Source organism: Nyctibius grandis, chromosome 3 (assembly GCF_013368605.1).
Source record: "Nyctibius grandis isolate bNycGra1 chromosome 3, bNycGra1.pri, whole genome shotgun sequence".
Lineage (NCBI taxonomy): Eukaryota > Metazoa > Chordata > Aves > Nyctibiiformes > Nyctibiidae > Nyctibius > Nyctibius grandis.
Window position 1 is genome coordinate 44291660 of NC_090660.1, and position 20395 is coordinate 44312054.

A 20395-nucleotide genomic window follows, 5' to 3' on the forward strand; every position below is an offset into this window, starting at 1 on the left:
TAGATAGCAGGTGTTCCTGGCTCATGTGAAGGCTGCTTTGCTGAAGACCCCAAGGGAGGAGATGAGCAAAGAGATCTTCTCTCAGCGATTTTATGAAGATGATATGTACGTGTCCCTTTCAGCAGGAACAGACATTTTACTAGAAGCAGAAAAACATTATATGGTTTTTGTCTTAACTGCACACTTTGTCTGCCTGACACAATGCCATCATTCAAAGAGCAGAGACCACCAGACCAAAAATAGCGCTGTAAAAACGAAGATTAGTATTTCAGTTGTAAAATCGTTTTTTATTGTTACAAATATACATATGAATAAAATCCCTTCAACCTTCAATGTAAGTGGGTAGCTGTGAAATTTGCACCCCCTCCCTCAAAAGCAGAAATGTTTTTACAGATGTCAAACTATTCTTCTTGTAGAATTACACATTGAAAGGAAGCTAATATGCAGACAGAACTGAGGAAGGCCTCTAGAAAACACCAATATTAATAAAATTTCAATTGCCCTCATTCCAATCAACTATATACATTAATATATGAATGTGGAAGCATACTATGATTATACGTCATCCAAATCCTTCTCTGTTGTGCTTTTTGACGTTACACAAATGTAAGCGCTGGAGCTTTATGTACAGTACGAGAACAGGAAGAAAGAAGCTCCCTATGGGAGAATGTAAAAACCATACCCAAGCATTTAATATATATAATCTATACAAATTATTTTATTAGTGTGCTCTTTTAATATAATTACAATGTGCAATTGCATACCGCAAGAATATATTTATAGGTAAGTCACGTGCAGATTTGACACATTTACATTCAGCAGTACAACACATTACCTGCTGTACAGTGTATTAGGGTAAGACAGTGTCCAGTTAATTTGCTTCGCTTTCTAAATGCCCTAACCCAGGGCACTCTTTGTAGCTGCTTCAGAGAAATTCAAGTAGAATACATGAAAGAATCGCTGGCTTTAGCAAAGGCATGGAAAGGAACGTCTGCCTTGTACAGAACAGAAATTAAGGACCGCATCAACGCCAAGTGAGCGTACTGTAAATCACGACTGGAAGATCAGATTTTCTGCATGGAAATGTACCAGTGGTGAAAGAGCAGCTGGCTAGGAGGGCTGTTGATTGCCGTACCCTGATTGTTATAAAAAGCTCTTGCGCTACGAAGCACTTGTACTGATTGCTAAACAAAAATAAAATCTTTATCTGCTTCTTCGCCAGAGTCACTGGACTTGCTTCCCTGATGGCCGTCTTTACTTAAGGACCTCTGCTTCAGTTCCTGGAACTCGTGAGACTGCTGCCCAGGGCTTCTTTTTGCAGCTGTATAAAACAGAAATAGGCCTTACTAACAATTGTAGAAGAGAAAGGAAGAAAAATAATTTATAAAAAGTCATTCATGCACACAGGACCCGCTCCTGCTCCCACTGAATTCATTTGCCCTAGTGGGAATAGCACAGGTCCATTAATTCTTCAACCCAGAAAAAGGTGAAAGAGAGAGTGCGAACAAACTTTATTCTTCTGCTGGCTGGCAAGCAGACAAACCTGAAATATGAAACCCAGTACTTCACTGTGACATGGATAAACATTACCGTTAGAAACGGCCTGGAGACTTTCTTCTCACCACACCACTTCAAAACCAGAACAGCATTCTGTTTTCCAGCTGGGCTGGAGCTCAGATGATGCACTCCTGACTGCTCAGGTGAATATCCTCGCTGGGCAGCCCCAGACCAGTGGCGCACATCCCAGGCAGGCCTGTCTCCCTAGGAGGACACATCTATATTCTCCCATTTGACCCAGCAGCCTTAATCAGGACAGACATTCACCTTGGCATCCAAGTTACCTGAAATGCAGCTCCCTGCCCCACCAGCACTTCCAGGTCCCGATGCCCTCCCTGTTCCCTGATGGGTAGGTGGGGGGGATAACCACGGCTCTGAGCCCAACCTGCACCTCTCAGAAAGGGTCATTAGACATTGGAACAGGCTGCCCAGGGAGGTGGTGGAGTCACCATCTCTGGCTGTGTTTAAGAAAAGACTGGACATGGCACTTAGTGCCATGGTCTAGTTGACATGGTGGTGTCAGGGCAATGGTTGGACTTGATGATCCCAAAGGTCTCTTCCAACCTGATTGATTCTGTGATTCTTCCTGCTGAGATGACAGCTCTGCACCTTGCTGTGCTTGGCAGCGCAGAAAGCAGGAGGACATACCCACTTCCCATCATCTAAAAGCAAATAGTACCCATTTTGTTTGCCCAGCACTCCAAAATCTCAGTAAGGCCCAAAACCTAGAAGCTTTGAAATAAAATGGAAAGAAGGTTGTGAAACCTTGTTAAGATTTCTGATCTAATCAGTGGTCTAAAATTGCTATGGTAACAAGGGAGATATTATACACATCAGTGGGGGTGGGGGGAGGATTGATAGCTTTAGAAATCTCATACTTCCAATTAAAATGAACCTTTAAACACACAGTGGCCCTTAAATGTGACTTCATTGCAAGTCATCTCGCTTCACCCCCACAAAATTAAACGTTACACTTATAAGACCTTCTTTGCTCCACCATTTCAGATAAAGGATCAGCTCTGGTCCGCGCTGCTCCTTGTGCCTGTTCCTGTTTGTGCACGCCTCTCTTAGCAAGGCACCGGCAGCTGTGATGCCTTGCAGCACCACCTCTCCTTCCCCACGTACAGCTCACCCAGAGCCTCACCGGCGCAAGGGACAGCCTGCCCTGTCACCAGCGCGCAGCTCCAGCCTCAGCAGGGGCAGACAAGCAGCAGGCTGTCGCTGACGCAGCTCCGTGGCCGTTTCAAACCACGCCAGGCTGTGTTAGGGTCTGCCAGGAATGTGGAAAATGCAGAGAGGGATCTCAAGGGAGCCGATGCTGCGGAGGTGCTGGGGCAGCCTCAGCAGAGATGCTCCCTGTACCCCTGGGGATACAGCACGACTCCCCAGGCAGCGCTGGTGCATGCCAACAGGCTGTAAAACAGGGGATGGAAAGCTCTGGCCCGTTTTTGTTTGGCATGGACGTTGTCCAGTTCTGGATCTCTGCTGTTGACGAAAGCAGAATGGACACATCCAGCGCGCATCTTGCGGATACCCACCTCCACACAGCACATTTGCTACCCAAATAGTTCTCCTGAGTCCAAAATACCTGTTTCCTTATTTGTGGTAGTCAAAATGTGGGAGGAAATGAGAGCCAGCAGCTACACACTCACTGCATTCTTATCCCAGCTTTGCAAGCTGGGAAATAAGAGGAAAGGATTTTGAGAAAGGTTTTTAAAGCTTTTTAACGGAATTGGAGAGGATTAGGATACCTAAATTCTGAAAAAAAAATAAATTTAGGCATTTCCACCTTCACAAACACCACTGCTTCTCAAAGAAAGAGGTGCCTGGAAATTTTTGAGTCATTCTTGATACTTGTACCTCCCACTAATTACATGGCCTTTGTTCGAGCCTCCATTCACTCTTCAAAGATAACCCAGAACACATCCTGCAGCAGCCATTTTAGTTTATGGTCTGATAAATCAAGACAGGTAGTGTGCCCCAAAAACACCTGAGAAATATATCAGGCAGTTAAGTCCACATACTGCAAGCAGGCTTCTGCCACAAGAGCTTACCCTTGCCCCAATGAAACCATACACAGGGGACCTGTGTACATCTGTGGCAGAATCAGTTTTTGAAACTTACTTTATCAGAGAGATATCTTAGGACAAACTAAAATATAATAATTTTATTATGATGGGGAGGAGAGATTCCAAGTTTGGGTGGGCTAAGTTTGATTCTACAATATGAAAAGAAAATCAGTTTATACATTTTGGGCTGAGGATGTTACAAAAGGGATACATGATGTTTTATAAATAGAAAAACTGTGGGTAAATGTAATTGCATAAGATGTTAAAATACCTCATTAAAATACTTCAGAAAAAAAGTAATTTTGAACCATTGCTTAAACAAATGACTTAAGAGGTAAAAAGAGAAGCATGTAAACACGTACCATTTGAGAACAGGAGCGTTTATATTTTAAAAACACATAGATCAACCAAACATTTTTATGGCCTACTGAATGAGTTCACTGTAAGTCAAAGTTGCTCTTGAGGAAGCATGGCTTAAGCGTGCAGCACAGTGCTGGGTTTGGGTTCTTTTGGTGTGTTTTTGTTTGTTTATGCAGCCGAAAAGCAAAGTACTATGTCAAAATAAGCCGATTTACCCAGTTCTCAAATGGTTTTGTGAGTGATGTACTGAAACTGGCACTAACAATATTCAGGCTGAAATGTGTTTTGAAATACTTCAGTGCACGCATCTTAAAAAGGAAAGGTACGCAAGCACACAAAGCAGTGGAGAGTCTACCTGCAGCGTGCCAGCCTCACCTCAATGAGCAGTCACGGTTTGTAATGACCCCTCTTCTGCAGAGGGGCTGCAGGTGCTATGGTACAGGTCACTGGTGTTGTCAGGAAGGAAAAATGCACACACATTTCTTATCTGGAAATTTCTTCACTCCATGTATTTCCCACAGGGGCAGAAAGATGATCAGCATCCCATGAGATTTTTACCTTTCTCATAATCCAATTACAAACCCACACCCTTTTGTGGCTTCTTTGCTATTACAGTTTCCTAACGATTGTTAGTGCCAGTTATCAAGCACCGTCTCGATGAAAAAATGAAAACTTCTAACCAGAAATGGGCTGTGCCTTCCTCTGCCCAAGCACATCAGCTTCCTCTTCTGCACTGGTAGAATACTGCCCCAAAGTGGTTTTCACGCTGCCAGATGGCTTGGCACAGTCATGAGCTGTATCGCTTTTTTGACAATCTCCTGTTTGCTCTAGCAGGGAAAAGGATTCATTTATACCTCTAAGCTGTTCTGTAGGCCCACATACGGAAAGTAATATAAATAATTTCACTTATCCACCCTATTTAATCAATTGTTCAAAGAGTACTAATCAATACGCCAGATGCTTGCTTAAATTTAGTCCAGATATTTGTGTAGGTTGGTCACTGCAGCCCAATCTTACAGGTATGCTGTGTAAAGAGGTGTATTTTGAGATTGTCCCACAAAGTACAATTAAACTAATTAACATAAAGCAATTTTATAATCAAGTATCATCTAATTTGCAGCTTTCTTTTGCAGGAGATATAATTTTGTTTACGAACTTCAGCAGATTTGCTGTGATTTACCAGTTGCAGAAATAAATTGAGCACGGTAGCCTGAAAGGTGGCAGAAAGCAAGGACAGAGGAATGACTGAATGAGGAAGCGGAACAGTAATAAAGAAAAAGAAAAACCCAAAAAAGAATAAAAAATAAAAGAAACAGAAGTTACTCTAGAACTTCTAGCAACTAGAAAACCCTGTGTTTGGCCAAGTCATCTGTGGAGGTCTAAGGGAGCAACAAGCGAGGAAAACAGTGTCTGACCCCTTTTGTGTAAGGGTTTGCAAATAGCAAACCCATTTTAAAAATAAAGCAAATGTCCCTCTTCTCATGTGACAGCCACAAACTGCAAAATCTTGTCAAATCTCTGCTGTGTTAGAGATTGCTGTAGCACAAAAAGATTGTAGTTATGATCCAATATTCCCTGCTTCTCCAATATATCCCCTCTCATGACAGGGAGATGGAGAAGGCAGATAGCACAGAAACGGTGAGGTTAACCTCAACAAGTCCCATTACATTGTGTTTCTCTAGTCATGTAGTAGTAACAAGTTGTCCCTCACAGTCTGGTGAAAAGCTGGTGAGAAAACAAGAACTCCAGTGTATGCAGCCATCAAACAGCAGCTCAGAGAGTCTGTTGTGGCAAGAGCTTTCTACTGCAACCATTCTCAACATGATGGCACCAGTGTAGTGAGTCTGATCCCTAATATGTAGCCCAGTTCACCTGTCTCAACACAGGCTCTGATGGGACCAAAGACAGGAAAAAAAACAGACTCTGTTCTGCCTTGCAGCTGTCATAATGCCACAGTCACTGGGAGGCACTTCAGACACAGAATCACAGAATCACAGAATGTTAGGGATTGGAAGGGACCTCGAAAGATCATCTAGTCCAATCCCCCTGCCGGGGCAGGATTGCCTAGACCATATCACACAGGAACGCGTCCAGGCGGGTTTTGAATGTCTCCAGAGAAGGAGACTCCACAACCTCTCTGGGCAGCCTGTTCCAGTGTTCAGTCACCCTTACAGTAAAGAAGTTTTTCCTCAAATTTAAGTGGAACCTCCTGTGCTCCAGCTTGCACCCATTGCCCCTTGTCCTGTCAAGGGATGTCACTGAGAAGAGCCTGGCTCCATCCTCTTGACACTTGCCCTTTACATATTTATAAACATTAATGAGGTCACCCCTCAGTCTCCTCTTCTCTAAGCTAAAGAGACCCAGCTCCCTCAGCCTCTCCTCATAAGGGAGATGTTCCACCCCCTTAATCATCTTTGTGGCTCTGCGCTGGACTCTCTCTAGCAGTTCCCTGTCCTTCTTGAACTGAGGGGCCCAGAACTGGACACAATACTCCAGATGCGGCCTCACCAGGGCAGAGTAGAGGGGGAGGAGAACCTCTCTCGACCTGCTAACCACACCCCTTCTAATACACCCCAGGATGCCATTGGCCTTCTTGGCCACAAGGGCACACTGCTGGCTCATGGTCATCCTGTTGTCCACTAGGACCCCCAGGTCCCTTTCCCCTACACTGCTCTCCAACAGCTCTGTCCCCAACTTGTACTGGTACATGGGGTTGTTCTTGCCCAGATGCAGGACTCTACACTTGCCCTTGTTATATTTCATTAAATTTCTCCCCGCCCAACTCTCCAGCCTGTCCAGGTCTCTCTGAATGGCTGCGCAGCCTTCCGGCATCTCAGCCACTCCTCCCAGTTTTGTGTCATCAGCGAACTTGCTGACAGTGCACTCTATTCCCTCATCCAAGTCATTAAAGAATATATTGAATAGTACTGGTCCCAGAACCGACCCTTGCGGAACTCCGCTAGACACAGACCTCCAACTGGACTCTGTCCCGCTGACCACTACTCTCTGGCTTCTTTCCTTCAGCCAGTTCACAATCCACCTCACTACCCGATCATCCAGACCACACTTCCTCAGTTTAGCTGCGAGGATGCTGTGGGAGACCGTGTCAAACGCTTTACTGAAATCGAGATAGACCACATCCACAGCTTTACCATCATCTATCCACCGGGTAACATCCTCATAAAAGGCTATCAAGTTGGTTGAGCAAGACTTCCCGTTGGTGAAGCCATGTTGACTGCCCCTAATGATCCCCCTATCCTTGATGTGCCTAGAGACAGCACCAAGAACAAGTTGCTCCATCACCTTTCCGGGGATGGAGGTGAGGCTGACTGGTCTATAGTTACCCGGGTCCTCCTTCCTGCCCTTTTTGAAGACTGGAGTGACATTCGCTTTCCTCCAGTCCTCAGGCACCTCTCCTGTTGCCCACGACTTAGCAAAGATGATGGAGAGTGGCCTAGCAATGACTTCCGCCAGCTCCCTCAGCACCCGCGGGTGCATCCCATCAGGGCCCATGGATTTATGGACATCCAGGTTGCTTAATTGGTCCCTGACCCAGCCCTCATCAACCAAGACAGATTCCTCCTCTATCCTGACTTCTTCTGAGGCCGCAGGGGTCCAGGGATCCTCAGGACAGCCTCCAACAGTATAGACAGAGGCAAAGAAGGCATTCAGTAACTCCGCCTTCTTTTTATCCTCTGTCTCCAGGACCCCCACCTCATTCATCAGTGGGCCTACATTGCCTCTAGTGTTGGCTTTACTTGCAATGTATTTGAAGAAGCCCTTTCTGTTGTCCTTGACCTCTCTTGCAAGGTTTAATTCCAAGGAGGCCTTAGCTTTCCTAGTTGCCTCCCTACATCCTCTGACAACAGACTTATATTCCTCCCAAGTGGCCAGCCCCTCCTTCCACGATCTGTACACCTTCTTCTTCCACTTGAGTTTGCCCAGCAGTTCCCTGTTCAACCATGCAGGTCTCCTGGTACCCTTCCTTGACTTCCTACCTGTTGGGATGCTCTGATCTTGAGCTCGGAAGAAGCAGTCCTTGAACGCTAACCAACTATCTTGGGCCCCCTTACCTTCTAGTACCCTGTCCCATGGGATTTCCCCTAGCAATTGCTTGAAAAGGCCAAAGTTGGCCCTCCTGAAGTTCAGGGTTGCGATTCTGCTAGCTATTCTGTTCCTGCCACATGAGATCCTGAACTCTACCATCTCATGGTCGCTACAACCAAGGCTGCCCTCAACCTTCACCTCTTCCACCAGACCCTCCTTGTTAGTGAGGATCAGATCCAGCAGCGCTCCTCTCCTAGTTGGCTCATCCACCATTTGCATCAGAAAGTTATCATCAATGCACTGGAGGAACCTCCTGGACTGAGGATGGCTGGCTGAGTAGGCCTCCCAGCAAATATCAGGGTAGTTGAAATCCCCCACAACAACCAGGCCCTGTAATTGAGAGACTGCTCTCAGCTGCCTGTAGAAGGCCTCATCACCGTCCTCATCCTGATCCGGTGGCCTGTAATAGACACCCACAACAGTATCACCCCTGCCAGCCTGCCCCTTAATTTGCACCCACAAACTCTCAACTCGCTCCTGATCTGCCTCTGGACAGAACTCAATACATTCTAGCTGCTCACTCACATAAAGAGCAACTCCACCACCTCTCCTTAGTGGCCTGTCTTTCCTGAACAGGACATAGCCATCCATGACCACATTCCAGTCATGCGAGGCGTCCCACCAAGAAAAGACACACCCTGATGTCTTTTCTGGACTTCGAGCCACAAACTGCTGCAGCTTTTGGTAACATGGACCATCTGAACCCTCAGCCCTCTCCAGGCACAGGAGAAGTCCTTGGGTATGCCATGTCCTACTAGCTCTACGTAACTCAGCGAGACTGTAGTGGTTGGGCTGGGCTACTTTTATGGCACAAGAGCAGCCCAACAGCATCATACAGGTGGCTGAAGCGAGCCACAATCTATAGACAGATACCCCACACATGCTGACATGCAGTCACCAAACAGTAGCCACCAGAGCAACTATTTTCCAAGCAGAGCAAAACCCAGACTGTGAGATAAGTCATTTCATAAAGGAAATGGTAGTTTTAGGAGAGAAAGGGAGAAGCTTCTCAAAATACACCATTCCACTTTGGGGATGGCTTTGCCTCTCCCCTTATCTAGAGGGTAACAGTGGGCTCTGTGGGCAGCACAACTCCTCAGTCTTCACAACTCGGTGTTATGCATCTGCCTTGAGTCAGCTGCCCCCATCCTACACTCTGAAAAACTGCTGCCAGAGTGTGAAAGGGTCCCCCTTTCTCTCACAGCTTAAGCGATGGGAATCATCTTGGGATGGAAAAGGGGCTCACTGTCTTTCTTGAGTAGAGTCCCAGGAAGGAAAAGGTCCCACTCCCAGATGTCAAACCTTATCATTTGTGCCAGCTATCACCACATTGAGCAATATTTCTGTGACTATTTCTCCACATATCCTATGCTATCAGAGGAACCCTTAGCTCTTCTAAGAGCCAACTGTGGACAAGCAAACGCATCAGAAAAAGTAGAAATCCAGTGCACACATGAAAAGCAGCAAAGAGAAGGCAGCAGCCTACTGTTGTGCGTAAAAGGTACCAAGCCCTGCCCTGGCACACACAGACACATTGCCCAAGGAGGAGGTGAGCTCAGTCACATGCAGCTGCCCCACAGAAGGGAGTAGTAGTCAAACAGAGCAACAGGCTGACTGCGAGGAACAAAGTAATGTCTGCTCCCCTGGACACACGCTGAACCACAGAGCTGCTTTTCACATTATTCTGTGTGACCAATATCAACCAGCATCTTGATTCAGACCAAACTAAATCATAACATACACAAGAGTCCTTTAATTGGTCAGCCACATTATTAATACCAAGGGATTCATCTTTCACTTCGTTTGATCAAAGGAAGAAAATATGGAGCACCAACACGTGGGTGGAGGAGATGGGGAATAGGTGACCAGATACACTTTCCTTGCTTTTTCCTCCAAATCAATAACCCTCTTCCCTTCCAAGTGAAAGCAAATCAGGGGACAATGACACATTGAATTCTAGTAGAAGACAAGCACACTGGAACAACAGTTATACCAACACTCCTACCTTCTTGAGAAAATGATCTGACTGTGGGGTTGCTCTGACCATCCTTTTCTTTATCAGAAGGAACTTTCTTCAGCACAGGTGGAAGCAGGGCAACTTTTGGGGAACTGGGGCCCGAAGGAGACTCCGGAGTGTCCTCTGTGGAGTACCATGAACAAAAGGGTGAGAAGTTATATTTGCGCTGTAGCTCACAGAAACGGTGCTGTTATGATGGGCCAAACCTCAACACAATACACAAACAAGAAACAGCTAGAATCTGTGTCAGAACAAGAAGGATTCAGGAATTTACATTATGTCAAGAGAACACACGATGGCCCTCAGTCCAGGTGAAAGAATTTTAATAGCCAAAGCAAAGATCTCAATTTCAGCATTTTTAATGTGTACCACTACAGTAGCACAAATAGAAATGTGATGGGACCAACTGAATTTTCTGCGAGACGTAAATAGGCAATTTGTGAAGAACAGATTAAAATTATTTTGGATGGATTTTTGGAAATATTTGTTCTATTTATATTTTTATTGTCCTGAAACATAATGAACTGATCAATTTAGATGTCCTGTTTCCCAGTTACAAAGCATAAAACTGAACCAGTGAAACAGACTTCATAAACAGCCTACAAAACTATGTACTTCCAGGAATAAATTGCCAGTACATAACATGATAGCATCTGCAAAGATTTTCTAAATAGAAAAAAACCTTTGTCCTCTAGACTGTGAGGAAATCTGGAATTTAAATTAAAATCCATAGTTTAAACCATCTGGATATCTTGTTTCTCTAAAAGGCTGGATATGCGTTATGTATGGCAAGTCGACTACCATCTTTACAGTCCTTACAGGAAGACCTTTTCAGTCTTACACTAGATAGCCTTTGTTTGGACAGCAGGGAAGTACAGCTACAATGGATTACTTAAACTGCTTGTATGTTTGCTTCCCAAGGAGTAAACAGTGGCATATGTATGCTACAGAGGAACTAGGAAAACACATTAGTATTGATAGAAGGAAAAAGGAACTCATAGTATTACCTGTATTGCATATTTGTACAATGGGTTAATTCAGTTGCATACTGGAAATTAATAAGAATTTATCTCACTGTTGAGAAGTCACCACAAAGGAGTCAATCTTTTTACTTTCAGCAAAGGAAAGCCATGACCTTCCAAATGCAACTCCATTTGAACAGATACACCAATTTTTGGACATTCTCCAAGCTTTTGATGTGCCTGTGAGGCCAGTTGCTTTGGGAAGCTCGGTATCAACATATGGATGAGCGCAGCACCTGGCAAACACGGCTATATCTTTCTGAATTAAAGCTGCTCTGTGCTTTATTGAGGAACCACATTCAGTCTTCATGGACATCCAAGCTGTGCTCCTTTGCCCCCAGATTACTTAGCAAAAATTTGCTACTGTTAGTTTGGCCACACTGCTGGAAACAACAGCAGGAGCAAGAGCGTAAATAGTATTATTGCTTGGCTGCTTCATCACGTTGCGTGGGCGTGCTTAGCCGGTAGGTTGCTACAAGTACTAGGATAGAAGTTAGACTGCAACAGAGACGGTGCTGTGTTTGCTGCCACCCAAGGAGCTGGACTATTACGAGTAAATATTAATTACTCTCTGTGTTAAACCCACAGTATGCTCTCTCTGCAGGAAATCGAGGCTGGCAGAAACAGATAGCTCAGGTCTTTCTGATACCTAAGATTTTGAGATAACACGCTGCCTATTTTACAGATTAAGTATCACCAAGTAAATCATGCTTTCCTATTCTATTCATCTTCATGAGCATCTTACCTGGCACCTCTCACTTTTATGACCATATCTAAAATGGCCAATAAAATAAAATTAAAGGCATCTAATACCTGAAGGTGATTCTGTACTTGAAAAACATTCTACCCACTGGAGTGCAGAGAGTAAGTAATGGTCAGGTACACACCAAGGGCAGGGAAGAGGAGATAACATCCCTCTGCCCCCTCGTCCTCACCAGAAATTACATCTTTTTAAGGTCAACAGTGAGTATCGGAAAAGCCTAGATGTCTGTCAGCTCTTACAGATGGCTATGCTCACATTTTTCAGTCACTAGCAATTAATAAGCTGTATTTGCCACAGCTACCTGGGGGAGTCAGTAACTAGCATTTAATTCCCCTCAACCGCAGTGTCTGTACTTTGGGAAGAGGGGGTTGTAACACTGGCCTATTAGACAGCAGACAGACAAATCTATGGGAGAGCTGCTGAAATATTTCCCACTATTGGAAACCTTCAGATAATATCTGGGCAGGGGATTAGGACAGAGCAGAAGTTAATAGTCATTCAGCTGGCAGTCCTGCAGGGTTATAAAAGCACAGTTACAATTATTTCCAGTCAAAAGGAATAAGGAAAGAAACAAAGGCAAAACAAGGAAAAAGAGAATGAGAGACAATCGGTTTGTGCAAGTTATTATGAATAACAGGCATTTGTTTGAGGGGCTAAGAGTAGCCTGCTAGAAAACCCTGAGGACTTCAGTATTTATAGCCAGGTGTTAGAGAAAATACAGTTATTTTTGTCGGTGCTACTACAACAGGGCTTTGATGCTGAAGTAGCTTTCTATGTTCTCCTCTTCCATGAAAGCAGGTTAACAGCTCCGCTGCTGCTGCTGCTGCTATTGCTTCTCCTCAGGCTTTACTATTGCAGATCACAGATTAAACCATTTTAAGAAGTCTATTTGAATTAGGGCAGAGGGAGGTGGAAAAGAAGGATGCAAGTCAAAAGCAAGTGACTGAAGAACCCATCCCTCTACATTTAACTTCTGTTCAGGATGTGGCCATGGGTGTCTCCTGCATAACCCACACAAACACCACTCTGAAGTACCCATCTGGGGATAACGAACACCCAGAAGAGCTCCTCACCAGTACGAGAGGCAGAGCGTGGTTTCTGTGGCACCGTGGGTCGTCCTGCCAGGCTGGGCTTTGTTGACTGCAGTGGAGGTTTTGGGCTGGTCGGTGTATTGGAAGAACTTCTTGCCTTTGCACCAGCTTCTGCCTTTGGTTCAGCTTTTGTATTTTTTTCTGATGATGCTGAGATGGAGTCACCTTTATTCGAGGCAAACCGGCTTTCTGGAAGAGTTTGCTGGAGTTTAGGCACTAAAATAAATAGACATGTAAAATAAACTCTCCTGCAACACAGAATGCTCTGTGAACAGGTACACTCACGTGGAAAATATCATCATTAGCTTACGTATCACTGCTGCACTGCAGTATTAGTGTGTAAGAGAATCCCTAATATTTAATTCAAAATAACTGCAAGAAAAGCATGTAAAACCACAATTCTTGCCTGTGCTAAACTTCACAATTCAATTGCCTCGGAGGCGATGGCATTTCCTCCCTTTTAATATATTTAGGGTAATGGCTGGCTGGACCTTATACTCCCTTCATATTTCTGGGAGCAGATGGTACAGTCTACCTGCTGAGAAAGTAGCAATGGATCAGTGGAAAAGGCAGCCTTTGGCTGTTTTGTGCCTCTACAGACAAAAGGTTGGCTATCCAAAATCAGCAGAGAAATCCTGGCCCAGAAAAATCCCAAATGTGTGATCAGCAGGCTACATCTTGTTATTTGTTGCTTTTAGCAAGCTCTAGAGGGGATTTTGAAAGTTAACCAAGATCAAAGTATTCTCTACATAATATTTTGGTTTATCTAATAACACTGTATATGGATTATGGTTTCCACACATTAGCAAGTTTATCAACATATTATATATCCCAAACAAAGACCAATATATTTACAGATAAAGCTACGCTGATTTCCAAGCAATAAACCAGTCCTATCTAGCTGTGCAAGTTGGTAGAAAGCCTGCTGGACGCTAGGTTGCAAACAAACAAAATGCCTGCCCTACTTTCCTTCTTTGCAGCTTTGAGGAGTTTGAAGGCTTTTATGAAGCAGATATAATGATAGTCTTGGAACTTCTATGCTAGCTTGGGATGTTCCACAACTGTCACATCCTTATTCTCAGAAGAGAATCACAGACTAACTGAAATGCAGACTGGTGGCCTTGGTACCTGGCAAAGCCAAGTATGTGCTCACAGATGCTGACTTGACCTACCTACCTGCTATTCCCATTCAGAAATCCTACATGTTACACAAGTGCTGAGCACAGACATTTTAATGGCAGTGGGAGGGAGGGGAGTGTTGATATAGTTTGTTGCAAGCCAGTCTCCAATATGTTTTTCCAGCTTATGCAGCTGTTTTTCAGCCCAGCTGGAGTTAAACTCTGGCAAACCATAGAGAGTTGCGTGGTGCATGTATTTGTGTCAGTGCATGACAGGCAGAGTTCATGTCTGCATGCATGCAATAGACCTTCACACTGCAAGCGAAACAGCAGGACACCTTCTCCACTTTTGTGTGTGTGCATACAAACAAGCAGGCAATATCCAGACATGAAGCAAGGAATAGCAAAACCTTCTTTTCCTTCAGCATCAATTTTCCATTAACTCTCTCTCTTGCCTTCCCAACCTCAGGCCTGCTAATATTATTAGATCCCAGTAAGTTAAAATAAATTAACCCAAAACAAACACAAACTGTAGTTGCAACAGCAAAGAACAGCTTCGGGGAGCTCTCAAGCAAGAGTGGTAAAGAAAGAACTGACAGCCAGAGGCCAAACGGAAGGGGCATGCACAGTGCAGTGAGGTGGAGGTGAAATATGTCACATACAAAGACAAGGACCAGAGAAAACTGGAGTCAGACACCCCCAGCTACTCTAACACCCCGAGCACAGACTGTCCTTGCTCCTCTGACTTCAGTTTGATGATATTGGGAAGCACATATAGTACACAAGCTCCTCTTCAAAAGACAAGCAGGCTTTAAAAGCGCCGATTTATGGAGTTCAGCGTGCTCTGAATATGCTGTCTTTTAAAACTAGCTTTACAAAGGCATAAAACCTCAAAATCCATTTCTGAAGTGCACAACCAAGATAACCACATTTGGATTTAGATTTCAGCCTGGTTTTTCAGCCTTCTTTCTGTATGTTGTGGCAACCCTATGTGCTGGGCTTGCAGGGTACCTAGCACCACTGTTGAGAAATCAGACCTGGATTTCCTAGTTCAGCCTTGACAAGGGCCCCTCAGCTAGTGCTCAGCGGGACTAGCTGCAGAGTGAATCGGTGCTGTAAGCACTGCAAGGCTGAACTCCACTTTGTATACGATGGGGAGTCATTGTGTGCATGCATGCAGTATCCAGGGACCTCCACAGCTTTGCAGAGAGCCCTGGCTTCGGTCAAGTTGGCAAAACCCTTGGAAGAGCCAGCTGCCATTGCCTATGAGCTGTATATTCTAACAGCTGAAAGCCAGGACTACTCAAGCTGGTACCTGCACTGACTACTATAAACCTTGAAAACTGGTCATGTTTAGGTCTTCAGGTTTATTTAGGAGTTTCACTTCTTCGTACGAAGACATTTTTGCTGGCTCCTGGGTTCAGCTTCAGCTTTTCTGATCCCATTACAAGTCAGCACCTTTTCGAAGGTGCCCCAGGCACATGCACTGAGTACTTTCCCTCCTCTGCAACGTGGAGCACAAGAGTAAAAGCTGAGCTGTCAACTCAGCCCTAAAACTGACTTCATGAAAAGCACTGTCAAACACAGTACAAAAGTGAGCTTTGTTTCCAATCCTTTCCATTTAGCATAAGCTCGTATTTTCCTTAAGCAACTGTAGGCACACAATCTGGAGAGGGAAGTAAGATTTTGAGGTTAGGCATTTTGCATTTTCTAGGAAGAGATTATACCAGGAAAACCAAAATGTACCTGTACCACTTCCATCCAGTCGTTCTGAGCTCATCGCCGTGTCAAAAGTCTCTCTGGGAGTTGTGTCATTTCCAAGTTTCTGAAAGAGTGAGAAAAGTTCTCATATTAATCATATATTTGTAATTAATACAACTCAGTGGTTCTTTTAGGAAAAAAAGCTCTAATTTAGAAGCCATAAGGCAGAGAAAGCAGTGATAGTAATAAATGGTGGATTTTCTTTCCTTGTTTCTCTTTCAGGTCTTGGAGATCTAAGCAGGAAGAAAACGACACTGATTTGATAACTAATACTGCCACACGTCTAGCAAAGCTGCAATGATACCTTGCCTCCTTAGTGACAGGTCTGCTAATGTATAGGCATTGAAACTGAAGGTGCTAGTTAGAAACAGTCTTTTCTTCAAAGATAGCTCCGTACTTTAAAATTCCTTGTTTAGGTTTAAAATAAAAAGTCTTTTTCTGAAGATCTAGATTTTGATTATAAGAGTGCTGAATAGATCCTATGCTCTTCCACGTACAAGAATTACTTTTTATTTTAGATAAACTTACAACTACAGAAGCAGCAGTGCCCACATATTTACAGGAGTTCTCTAAAACCAAACAGACCTTGCTTCTTGAAAGGTGTTTAAAGCAACCCATCACAAGGGCTGTTGGGTGCTCAGCACCTCTAAAGAAAGGGGGCTTCTTGTTTATGTGCTGATATTTTACCAAGTCTTCTGTTCTTAAGAATAGCTTTCCTAACAACCTGGCCTCAAAAGAAAAGGTGCAAAGACTTTTGCCTCATACCTGCAGAATAGGTATGAGGCGCTGGAGCCTGAGCGTCTTCCTGAGTGTCAGGAAGATACAAATCTAGGTGAAAGATCCTCTACGGGGCTACGTAAACAAAAGCAACCAAGTAAGAGGGTTGCAAGCAGCTCCAAAAAGGAGAAAAGAAAAGTAATTGTTATAGGCGACTCCCTGCTAAGGGGAACGGAGGGCCCCATATGCAGGCCAGACCCGACTCACAGGGAAGTCTGCTGCCTCCCTGGGGCACGGGTAAGGGATGTTGCCAGGAGGATTCCTCAACTGGTGAGGCCCTCTGACTACTACCCACTATTAGTATTCCAGGTGGGTAGGGATGAGATTGAAGAGAGAAGTCCCAGGGCAATCAAAAGGGACTTCAGGGCCCTGGGGCGTTTGGTAAAGGGGGTAGGTGCGCAGGTGATATTCTCTTCAATTCCTTTGGTATTTGGTGAAAATAGGGAAAAGACTATGAAAGTACAACAGATTAATAGGTGGCTAAGAGACTGGTGCCGTAGGTGGGATTTTGGGTTTGTTGACCACGGGGCGGCTTTCATGGCACTGGGCCTGCTTATGCCGGATGGGGAACAGCTGAGTCAGAAGGGGGAAAGGGTTATGGCCCAGAAGTTGGCAGGGCTGATCAAGAGGTCTTTAAACTAGGTTCGATGGGGGAGGGGGATAAGACCAGGGCAGCCACAAATGAACCTAGGGGTGACAGGCCTGCGTTGGGGGCAAGGCCGCTAGCCCAGCTGAAGTGCGTTTACACCAATGCACGCAGTATGGGCAGCAAACAGGAAGAGCTAGAGGCCACTGTACAGCAGGAAGGTTATGATGTGGTTGCCATCACAGAAACGTGGTGGGATGACTCTCATGACTGGAGTGCAACTATGGATGGCTATAAGCTCTTTAAGAGGGACAGGCGAAGCAGGAGAGGCGGTGGGGTAGCGCTATATGTTAGGGAGTGCTTGGACTGGGTTGAAATTGAGGAAGATGGTGAGGATGACAAGGTTGAATGTTTATGGGTGAAGATCAGGGGGAAGGTCGGCAGGGCGGACATTACGGTGGGAGTCTGTTATAGACCAACCAGGATGAGCAGGCGGACGAGGCGTTTTACAAGCGGCTGTTAGAAGCCGCCTGGTCGCCGGCCCTTGTACTCGTGGGCGACTTCAACTTGCTGGATGTCTGCTGGAAATACAACATGGCAGAGAGGAAGCAATCTAGGAGGTTCCTAGAATGTGTGGAGGACAACTTCCTCATGCAAGTGGTAAATGAGCCCACTAGAAGAGGGGCCCTGCTTGACCTGTTGTTTGTGAACAGAGAAGGACTAGTGGGAGATGTGAGGGTCGGTGGCCGTCTTGGGAATAGCGACCACGAAATGTTAGAGTTTTCGATAGTGGGGGAAGTAAGGAGGGGCAAGAGTAGAACTTCTGCTTTAGATTTCCGGCGGGCTGACTTTAGCCTGTTTAAGAGGCTGGTGGACCGAGTCCCTTGGGAATCGGTCCTGGAGGGCAAAGGAGTCCAGGAAGGCTGGACATGCTTCAAAAGGGAATTGTTAAATATTCAGGAGCAGGCTGTCCCAGTTTGTAGGAAGGCAAGCCATCGGGGAAAAAGACCGGCCTGGTTAAACAGGGAACTTAGACTAGAACTTAAGGAAAAAAAGAGAGCCTACTTGCTCTAGAAGAAGGGTCGGGCAACTTGGGAGGTCTATAGGGACGTGGCCAGGTCGTGTAGGGAGAAGATTAGAAGGGCCAAAGCTCAATTAGAGCTCGATTTGGCTGCTACAGTCAAAGACAACAAAAAAAGCTTTTACAAATACATCAACAGCAAAAGGAGGGTCAAGGAGAGCCTCCACCACTTGCTGAATGAGGAGGGTAGTGTAGTGTCAGGGGATGAGGAAAAGGCAGAGGTGCTCAATGCCTTCTTTGCCTCGGTCTTTAATGTCAAGACTGGTTGTCCTCAGGAGACTCGGCCCCCAGAGCCTGAAGTTAGGGACGGGGGGCTGTGTGAACCTCCCAGGATCCAGGAGGAGACGGTTAGTGACCTGCTGTGCCAGTTCGACACCCACAAGGCTATGGGCCCGGATGGGATTCACCCCAGAGTAATGAAGGAACTGGCAAATGAACTTGCCAAACCACTCTCGATTATCTACTGGCAGTCCTGGCTAACTGGAGAAGTTCCAGCTGACTGGAAATTAGCAAATGTAACGCCCATCTACAAGAAGGGTCGGAAGGACGATCCAGGGAACTATAGGCCTGTCAGCCTGACCTCGGTGCCAGGCAAGGTGATGGAACAGATCATCCTGAGTGCCATTACATGGCACATGCAGGACAATCGGGGCATCGGGGCCAGCCAACATGGATTCATGAAAGGCAGGTCCTGCTCGACCAACCTGGTCTCCTTCTATGACAAAGTGACCCGCTTAGTAGATGAGGGTAGGGCTGTGGATGTAGTCTATCTAGACTTCAGTAAGGCATTCGACACTGTCTCCCACGGCATCCTCCTAGACAAACTGGCTGCCCGGGGCTTGGATGGGTGGACTCTTCGATGGGTTAAAAACTGGCTGGATGGCCGAGCCCAGAGAGTGGTGGTGAATGGGGCAAAGTCCAGCTGGCAGCCAGTCACTAGAGGTGTTCCCCAGGGCTCAGTTCTGGGGCCGGTGCTGTTCAATATCTTTATAGATGATCTAGACGTAGGGATTGAGTGCACCCTCAGTAAATTTGCAGATGACACCAAGCTGGGTGGGAGTGTCCATCTGCTGGAGGGTAGGAAGGCCCTTCAGAGGGATTTGGACAGGTTAGATAGATGGGCCGAGACCAACGGCATGAGGTTCAACAAGAACAAGTGCCGGGTCTTACACTTCGGCCACAACAACCCCATGCAGCGCTACAGGCTGGGGGAAGAGTGGTTAGAAAGCGGACCGGGGGAAAGAGATCTGGGGGTGCTGATCGACAGACGGCTAAACATGAGCCAGCAGTGTGCCCAGGTGGCCAAGAAGGCCAACGGCATCCTGGCCTCTATTAGGAATAGCGTAGCCAGCCGGTCTAGGGAAGTGATTGTCCCTCTGTACTCGGCACTGGTGAGGCCGCACCTTGAGTACTGTGTCCAGTTCTGGGCCCCGCACTTCAAGAAAGATGTTGAGGTGTTGGAGCGAGTCCAGAGGAGGGCGACCAAGCTGGTGAAGGGTCTGGAGGGTCTGACCTACGAGGAACGGCTGAGGGAGCTGGGGTTGTTTAGCCTGGAGAAGAGGAGGCTCAGAGGTGACCTTATTGCAGTCTACAACTACCTGAAGGGAGGTTGTAGTGAAGTGGGAGTTGGCCTCTTCTCCCGGGCAACTACCGATAGGACAAGAGGGCACAGCCTCAAGCTTCGCCAGGGGAGGTTCAGGTTGGACATCAGGAAGAATTTCTTTACAGAAAGGGTTATTAGACATTGGAATGGGCTGCCCAGGGAGGTGGTGGAGTCACCATCTCTGGATGTGTTTAAGAAAAGACTGGACATGGCACTTAGTGCCATGGTCTAGTTGACAGGGTGGTGTAGGGGCAGCGGTTGGACTCGATGATCCCTGAGGTCTCTTCCAACCTGGTTGATTCTGTGATTCTGTGATTCTGTCATATCATAGCTCTAGCCTAAGTGAGCTTGAAACCTGTGTGTTCACCAGGAGAAGTTTAGATACACAGCCAATGTGCTTGTAACAGAACCAGCCTCCTTTTACTGTCTTACCTGCTACCAAAGCTTAAGCAGAGGAATAAACAGGGGGATACAAAAAGTGCA

The 20395-nt window shown here is 45.8% G+C and overlaps 1 protein-coding gene across 4 annotated transcripts in view; it reads right to left on the reverse strand.

The window, feature by feature from the left end:
- Window positions 1-266: 266 nt before the first annotated feature.
- Window positions 267-20395, reverse strand: part of CARMIL1 (capping protein regulator and myosin 1 linker 1) — a 213223-nt gene continuing 193094 nt past the window's right edge. For 2 of the 4 annotated variants that reach the window (XM_068396150.1, XM_068396149.1), the window contains exons 34-38: window positions 15851-15929; window positions 12969-13202; window positions 10099-10233; window positions 4667-4813; window positions 267-1321 (exon numbers count right to left, since the gene is read on the reverse strand). In XM_068396150.1, coding sequence (XP_068252251.1) covers window positions 1185-1321; window positions 4667-4813; window positions 10099-10233; window positions 12969-13202; window positions 15851-15929 — 732 coding nt within the window. In that variant the 3' untranslated portion in view covers window positions 267-1184. The remainder of the gene's footprint in view (window positions 1322-4666; window positions 4814-10098; window positions 10234-12968; window positions 13203-15850; window positions 15930-20395) is intronic. The other 2 variants (XM_068396151.1, XM_068396153.1) reach the window with 2 other exon arrangements.